Here is an 8,544-nt window from a genome sequence, read left to right as displayed (position 1 = left end):
CCATCTTAATCTTGAGTTATGTAAGATTTCGACTCTTGATGTTTTCTAGGACCTATCGTAGAAATTTATGAAAAATAAATTTGTGTAATATTTCGACTTGCCACGATCCCGTATTTTGAAAAAGGTACAAAAAATAGGATTTAGGATCTTTATATCTATGTTCATATTCGGACGCTATCAAATTATTTATACCCTCTTAAGCCATAAGGCTTAGAGTAAGAGGCCTTTATCCCATCTTGATCGAAATTGATTAAAAGATAAATACTGGTTGCTCCCTTAGCAGCCCTTAGCAGCCCTTAAACCAGATAGCTACTAAATCACTAGCCAAGTACTTTTAAATTAGCATTAAATAATCATTTCAAACTCTTTTTAAATACCCCATCACAATAATTGAAAAAAGAACCCCACGCCCCTAAATTTATGGTGTTTTCGTTGACTCCCCTTCCCACCAACAGCAAAAAAGAATTGAATTATAATTTAAAAATAATCGATTTTTAAACGCCACACCAAACGCTGCCATGCCAACACCACATTATCGACTGCTAAAATCATTCGTATATCGATTTTCGGTCAGTCTAAACAAAATGTTGGACTTTTTCAGAATTTTCACAATTTTTCTAATATTTTTGCTTAATTTTCCACAAAACGAAAGTAAAATAGTTAAATTTACCAAATTGGAATGCAAGGATTTTGACAAATCGCTGATTGCGTTTAAACTCTGCCAACTGAAGGCTGTGGGACGTAATCGCATTGCAATGCAGGTGCAGGGGGATTTGAAACAGCCGCTCAACGATGGTCTGTTGGTGAGTTTGAAAATGGGAAAAACATTTTTATTTATTTATTTATTTATTTTATTTTTTTTTTTTTTTTTGAGAGAGAGAGAACTTTTGTAATAATGCCCCTGCCATACCTATGACATATTTCAGTATATTTTCATATTTCTCACTAACAAACAATGTTATTTTCATTCCCAATCCACCAGATCAATGTTGAACTGTTTCGAAAAAGCCACGATTTTCGACCGTTCCTCTACAATGACACCATGGAGTTTTGTGGTTTCATTAAGAATCCCAATCGATATATGTTTTGGAAGATATTGGTCCAGGAAATGATCAAATACACCAATCTCAATCACACCTGTCCCTATGAGGTAAATTGGATATTATGATCCGTAATTATTTCATTAATTTTTCCTCCCCTTCCTCCCAGGATGAACTTGTCGTAAAGGATCTCATTTTGGATGATAGCATGTTGAAGGCCTTGCCATTTCCCTCCAATGACTACATGGTCCAAGTGAAGGCCCTGCAGCAGAACGACATCAAAGCCGAAATGAAAATGTTTATTGTAATTATTGAGTAAAATAATCTATTTTTGTGGATATTGAAAACACTTCACCGTCCATGGGTAATAATATTAAATAATCTCACTCTCTGTCTCTGCTGGCCCATTAAAATTTTATTAATAAAACAAAAAAAACAACAACGAACTTTGTTTTGTTTACCATATTGGATGTCTGGTGAGTATCGCAAAGCCACTGCCGCCAATACTAGATAGCCCAGCTTTATTATCGTTTTTGTATTTCAAGTCAACCGGAAAATTTGCTGATGCTTCACCAAAAAAAAACGCTTGCACAAAGAGTTAGCTCGTGCCTCACTTTCTGCGTTTGTCGGAGAGGGGTTGCGGCATTAAAATTTTGTTATTTTGCCCCATCAGCGGAAAAAAGTACTCGATTTTATTGCAATAATAAAAATCAAACAAAACAGAAACACGGTTTGTAAATTTGCCTACGCACTGCAGCTAAGGTAGAAAAGGTAGCTATTTTTCCGCCAACTCCCTGAGTCCTGGTAAATTAAGTAATTAATTCGAAAAATTCGGGTAGTTAAATGATTTAATATTTTTCTTTTTGTTTTTTTTTTTTTTTTTTAGTGCAAAACAATATTTTTGGGACTTTGCGGAAAATAATTTTCCTAACGAAGTAAATATGAGTTTTTACGCTGGTACACAAAATATCTTAAAAGTTATTGATGGTTAAAAATTCAATGTGAATTTATAAAATATTTAAAATTTGTAATACTAATAAAATTTTTAACTTTAATTTATTTTTTTAAATAAAAAAATAATTTAAATACCATAGAAGTGGGAAACGTCTAGTGCTTGTCTTTGAAATGCAAAAATAAACGTCCTAAAATATGCAACAGTATGCGACTTAATTCATCAAAAGCCAGAATAATATTTGAGCTACTTTCTTTTAAAATAAACAAAAATATACATTTTATTTTAACCTCCTAAAAGTATACCGCATGTAAGAAATTACTGTCGTAAAGCCCGTTTATACATTATGTTAAAATTTTTTATACATTATTAAACAAAAAAAAATAAAAATAACTGATAATAATAATAATAATAATAATAATAATAATAATAATAATAATAATAATAATAATAATAATAATAATAATAATAATAATAATAATAAAAATAATAAAAATAATAAATAATAATAATAATAATAATAATAATAATAAAAATAATAAAAATAATAATAATAAATGAAAATAATAATAATAATAATAATAATAATAATAATAATAATAATAATAATAATAATAATAATAATAATAATAATAATAATAATAATAATAATAATAATAATAATAATAATAATAATAAATAATAAATAATAATAATAATAATAATAATAATAATAATAATAATAATAATAATAATAATAATAATAATAATAATAATAATAATAATAATAATAATAATAATAATAATAATAATAATAATAATAATAATAATAATAATAATAATAATAATAATAATAATAATAATAATAATAATAATAAATAACTAAATTGTAAATCGATTTTTCATATTATACATTTTTATTGCATACTTTAAGGAGCCAACAACAATATTTTAGTTAAGAATAACGCTATACTTAAAAATATGAGGAGCGTCTGAAAGTATGCTATGAAAATGTTACATATAATTGTCGGAAAATCTACTCCACCACTTTAATAACTCAAAACCTAGGACTGAATGCCTATTTCTATCAACCGTCGGTGGTTAATATTGGTTTTCTATACATAATACAAAGAAACATCCTAAAAGTATACACCATGGGACTAACTACTCAGCTGTTTTTATGGTCCCTGAGCCATTTCCATTGATCACTTTCGTTGAAAGAAAAATATTTCCGTTCCTCTTCTTTATCTAAAAACACGGAGTTCCTAAAAGTAGACATAATATAGCTAACCTCCCTTAGCAATTCAAATAGTTTTCATACAGAGGGAGAAATCTCTTTCCAAAATACCCAAAATTTCGAAATCCAAAGTGTACACGGGATTTCATTAAAAATTAAAGACTTTGCTATTTTCCCTCCAACGAAGCGGCAAATGTTCAATTTAATTTGTAAGAAAATAAGTTCCTAAAAATATGGACCATGTAACTTCTCACTACACTCAAATCATTTCCATTTGCAATTTTTGACTCCAAACATATTATTTTCACCCCTCCTTCACATATAATGACCAATCATAACCTATTTACCGCCTCCTCCCCAAAAGTATGCCCCACAACTGATCACCTTTGAGACTTTTTTACTTAATAAATATTAATGATCAACCATATTTCTGTTGTAATATCTTAAAAAATAGCTTTCTTCCATGTAATAATTGCCTGGAAATTTATTGTAATTTATTTTTCCTTTGCTCTGTCTATAAATCAAGGCCTTGTGTTTTCCAAGAAATCAAGGTAAATGAAGGTAAAAATGTCACTAGCCATAACATTAGCAAAGATTTATTATGGGTTCACCCCCACCGAACGAAATTCCAATAACAACTAATGGCAAATTAGGAGGAATGAAAGCAAATCAATATTGGGCTAAAAAATGCTCAGAAAAATTCCAGAAAAAATATTTTCCTTACAATGACTTGTAGTAGGCCCAGAGAATTTGATGCTGACATTTTGTTTTATTATCATCACATTTTTGGGATATTCATCTTTTTTTTTTACCCTCTTTCTTTGGCTTTCTTAGGATGCTGTGCCACAAAAAAAAAAAAACAACTGGAGAAAAATGAGTCTTTTTGCTACGGTTTATTAACATTAGTCACTTGTAGCAAGCTATAGCAGAGCAGCAGAAAATGTTCCAGTTCATTTTTCTTGATACTGAGCAAGCGCCTGACGGGCTGCCTGTCTGCCTTACTGACTGACTAACTTGTCATGAACGAATGGAGTATATGAATTAATTTCAATCAAATAAATCCGGCAATTTATCAAATGAAAGGTATCACAACCCAATACCCGGCACGAAAGCAAAGACTCTGCGATTGAATTTGTAAAGTTATGAGGCTGGTATAAAGTTTATCTTCTTTAAGCGAATGTTTGTGCAAAAAAGGGATTCAATCGACCTCCCCCCCTTCGGAACTTATGCAATGTCTGTCTGTCTGTTGCCTTCATTGTGTTCCGTAATGACCATTTATTATCAAATCCTTTTTGTGTTTAATGGACCCTTTTCTTGGCAATAAACAAACAACACTAACAGGCAGTCATTCAATTCTGCAGAGGACACAAAAACCGCAACAACAACACCAAAAGACGGAGGGTTTACAAATCTAACTTGACACAACACTCAGACAGAGTGTGTTTTTTGTTACAGTTTTTTTTTTTTTTTTTTTTTTTTTTTGTTGGGAAAAGTTATCAGACATATGCCCAATGTACAACCAAATTAGAAAGTTACAACAAACAACAAAAAACACACATACACAACTTGTGTTTACCATTTACAACTGTTGGGGTTGTAAACAGCAAACAAATGCCCAAATTGGACACTGTCCATTCTGGGGAGTGATATCTTGTCAGGTTGTTGTTGTTGCATCATTTTTGGGACTCAAGTGGGATTATTTTTTTGGATCAGTCTTTAATAAACAAACTGAAATGCCAAAAAATACCAATACGATATTGAAGGAAATCAACTATGAAGAAGTTATTAAATTTCTGTTTTGCCCAAAAGTATGCAATGGTATTTGTGAAAATTTAACAAAAGTCTGTAATTGACTTAGAAGTGATTCAAAACGCTATAAAATGGCAATGGGAGTGTTTTTAAGAGATCATGAAAATAGAATATGGGTCAATTTTGAAAAATGAAATGAAATTTAAAAATAGAATTATTTGACATCGAATTTCAAATTACTTTAAACTCCCTGCAAGAATATTAAATGGCCTTAAATTCGCAAAGCTCATGAAATAATGAGCTGGAGTTATATAGACGCCAAAAATGTGGGTTCGAAGACCTTCTATCTTTATTCTCTTGTATCCTAGTATACCTTTAGATGCAAAACTAAGGCACTGACGGATTCCCGGAAAAATGGAAAACTTTTCTCTTTGCCAAGTAACACAGTGGGACCTAGGTTAGGAATAGGAATTGAAAGAATCAAAACGCGAATTGTCACCAATATGCAAATTTATTTTGTTTTAGAACATCTTCAATGCCAATAGTGCTTCCCAATGAACAAAATCAACCGATTTACCCTTAACTTATAGTGGAATGTACAAGGAAGACCTGTCCACACAGGTATAATAAAAAATTGAAATAAAAAATGGAAATGCTTGAAAATGGAGTAAAGGCCACACTCCCCACTACTTTGATCGCTTTCTAGGGGTAAAAATGAAAATCGGTGGAGCCTTAAACAGGACTTCGGAGATGGTCCATTATTTACGTGCAGGCTGGTACGGTGAGCCTAAAATCTTGAATGATTTTTTGGGGGTTACATAACAGTTCTATGACAAACAGGTGGTGGAGAGAAAACTTAGGGCTTTTATTGACAATATTTTTTCCTGCTTCGGACACTCCGGCCATGCCCTATACTTGATGCAGAATTGCCTACACATAACCTTTACTTGATACAAGCCAAAAGGCTTGGTCTCGAGGTTTCGAACAAAGTCTGTCAGATTTGAAGTACGTATAACTGGTTATTAAAGATAGAACTCCATTTTGAAGCTAAAGCCGAATTATATCGAACATCTCCTGTATTGCGGATTAAATATTGTTCCTTCTTCTTGAAAAGGTATTGGCAAGGATTGTGGTGCTAAGGTTGAGATGTGCTACATTAAGTTTCAATCCCCGCATCATTTAGTCCGTCTGAGATATGGTAAAAAGCCAAATATTAGAAATTTCGATATCTACTCTAGATATTTTGCTCTGCCCAAAATTTTGTAATTTTTTGAAATTTTTTAAAATAATTTATTTTTTCTTGTTATTTTTTAAATAATTTTTTCCATTTCTTTAACTAAAATATCTAATCACCCCACCGCACTCATCATAATGGGATTCGGGACATTTACATGGTTTCTCCGTTGTCGTCTTTTCAAGATGATCAATTTTGAGCTTTTCCAATACCGTCTTGACATTGTCTTTGTCATCGAAGAAATTCCACAGGCGATCCTCGAATTTCTCTTCCTTTTTGTCAGCCAGTTTCTCGAGCAATGTAACCTTTTCCTTCTCCTTTTCGAGCAGCTTCTCCTTTAATGATGGCTTATCGAAGAGATCAAATTTGGGCCATTTGAAGAGGGCACCATCCTCCTCGCTGTCATCGTAACGCATCACCAGTTTGGGTAGTTTGGGAAAGAGAACGGCCTCAACTGGATTTTTTTCGGAATTATTAAATGGAAAATCTTAAATTTTTATTTTTTTTTTTCAATTCCAACTTACCCAAGGCAATGGTTAAAATTATGAAAACTAAGGATCTCATGGCTGTGCTGTGGCAGAAACAAAAGGGTCGTTGACTTGCTTACGGTTTTGCAAGTAATAATTTGTTGTTGCTGCCATAATATTGCATTTATAGTTGGATTTCATTGCCAGTTTTAGAGCTTCGCCCTAGTCATTTCCATCCATTGGCCATTTAATTGCTCGGAATATCTATGGCCTGAGCAAAGTGTTCCCGTTGCTTCATTTCTGCGTTTTAATGTCATTTATCACGTCTTGGTCACGTTCTCTATTTAAAACCAAACATTTGCTTTCGTTGGTTTATGGGATTTTTGCCACATTTAAGTAATTCTGCCTTCGCTGGTTGGCTGGCTGTCGCTGTCGCTGCTGCTACTGTTTCTGCTGCCGAGATTGCCTTGGGGAAATGATTAATTGTTGGAAACGGAAAATGAATAGAAGAACGTCATTCGAATGGAATGGGTTTTAATGGTGAGATATAAACAAATTGTTTTGCTAAATTCCTATTTGAATGGCAAAACGTGAAATGGTCAGTAAAACTGAAAGAACCATCAAACGGAGCATTTGAAAAGTAAAAATAGAATAAATTTGAAATTTATTTGCAATTGAATTTACTCAAAGATTATTTCTGGAAAATTATTTCACGTATATATTTAGAAATAATTGCCTACTTTAGGGAGTTGGGAAATTTAATTTACAATAAAAATTAAATATTTATTTTAGGCCTTACATATTGGGATCTGGGGAGTGGAATTAGTTTTTGGAATTGATAATTATGCATAAATCTCTGAGGAGGGCCAGAGGTCACAATATAATGGTAATAAAACCGCGGTTTTGGAAATTAAAGAACATTATTAAGGGGTAGTCTACAGTCATACGTAAAGTGATTTTTCGCACATTTAGAGTTTGCTTTTTGTAGCATAGTTTTAAACGCCCGTAATATCATTAAATCACTTTAATAAAAAGGAGCATACTTTAAGGCGTAGTCTGTAGGAATTCAGAAATGTAATCGAATTACACACTTAATTAATGTAATCTTTGTATATTTGAGTTAAATTCTTCTCTCTGAACAATGATAAATGGAATGTGTAAATCTCTTCACTCCTTCCCCTCTCTCTCCCTTCAAAAACATCCCTTTCCCATTGTGCCATCGATATTATTAAGAATAATCAATTACCTCCCTTAAGATATGCAATAAATTTCCACTCAAATTCTAATTAAAATACCTGCATTCGATTACTGTGCAATATTTAAATATTTTATAGTTCAAAGAATCCTTACATGGCCATCAACAAATCTCCATGACTCTGGCCTTTTCCCCATGCAAACAATTGAGATATTAAATATTCAGTATTTTTTGGGGGACAAATGCAAATTGGTAAATATTTTTAAAGTCAAAAGATGGAAATGATTTTATTGTTATTTTCATGGCATAATGTTTAAGGTTATGTTTGCATTAGCCCCAGGTGTAATGTAATTGAAACATAAAACATTTAAAGAAATACCATTCAATTTAAGTCTTATTTCTCAAGGAAAATTGAACAGCAGTCAATTAGAATTCTCGGAAAATTGGAAGAATTAAAACGAATGATAAGCATAAATTGATTGGGATATTTATCATATATTTTACACAAAGCCTGATGGTATGCTACATATGTAAATATTTTTAGATTTTGCAACAAAAAAATAGTGTAAACATTTAAGGCTATGTAAAAATGAAAACATGGAGTTTTTAAATAACCTAGAGTGGCATTTTTGAATGAAGATAAATCTAAGAAAATTTAAATTTAAAATCTAAGAAAAGTTGGGAAATTCTT

At 31.6% G+C, this 8,544-nt stretch overlaps 2 protein-coding genes across 2 annotated transcripts; one reads left to right on the top strand and one right to left on the bottom strand.

Annotated features, from left to right (window-relative positions):
* Positions 1-570: 570 nt before the first annotated feature.
* On the top strand, positions 571-1,473 carry LOC101899278 (uncharacterized). Its single transcript, XM_005177356.3, has 3 exons — positions 571-803; positions 983-1,150; positions 1,210-1,473. The coding sequence occupies exons 1-3, from the start codon at positions 585-587 to the stop codon at positions 1,357-1,359; spliced, it is 537 nt and encodes a 178-aa protein (XP_005177413.1). The 5' UTR covers positions 571-584; the 3' UTR covers positions 1,360-1,473.
* Positions 1,474-6,245: 4,772 nt separating this feature from the next.
* On the bottom strand, positions 6,246-7,040 carry LOC105262577 (uncharacterized). The gene is made up of 2 exons (XM_011298181.3): positions 6,716-7,040; positions 6,246-6,645 (listed from the first exon to the last, which is right to left on the bottom strand). Exons 1-2 carry the CDS (start codon positions 6,753-6,755, stop codon positions 6,290-6,292), a joined length of 396 nt encoding a protein of 131 aa, XP_011296483.1. The 5' UTR covers positions 6,756-7,040; the 3' UTR covers positions 6,246-6,289.
* Positions 7,041-8,544: the final 1,504 nt, after the last annotated feature.

The sequence above is a fragment of the Musca domestica genome, unplaced genomic scaffold (assembly GCF_030504385.1).
Source record: "Musca domestica strain aabys unplaced genomic scaffold, Musca_domestica.polishedcontigs.V.1.1 20, whole genome shotgun sequence".
NCBI lineage: Eukaryota > Metazoa > Arthropoda > Insecta > Diptera > Muscidae > Musca > Musca domestica.
The sequence above is the reverse complement of the archived record's forward strand: the minus strand, read 5'-3'. Positions and strand labels throughout refer to the sequence as shown.

Bases quoted from the DNA above. Each gene is read 5' to 3' on its own strand.
- LOC101899278 (XM_005177356.3), top strand. From the start codon at position 585: ATGTTGGACTTTTTCAGAATTTTCACAATTTTTCTAATATTTTTGCTT. The intron at 804-982 runs GTGAGTTTGAAA...CCAATCCACCAG, and splicing joins CGCTCAACGATGGTCTGTTG to ATCAATGTTGAACTGTTTCG. The intron at 1,151-1,209 runs GTAAATTGGATA...CCTTCCTCCCAG, and splicing joins ATCACACCTGTCCCTATGAG to GATGAACTTGTCGTAAAGGA.
- LOC105262577 (XM_011298181.3), bottom strand. From the start codon at position 6,755: ATGAGATCCTTAGTTTTCATAATTTTAACCATTGCCTTGG. The intron at 6,646-6,715 runs GTAAGTTGGAAT...AAAAAAATCCAG, and splicing joins AATTTTAACCATTGCCTTGG to TTGAGGCCGTTCTCTTTCCC.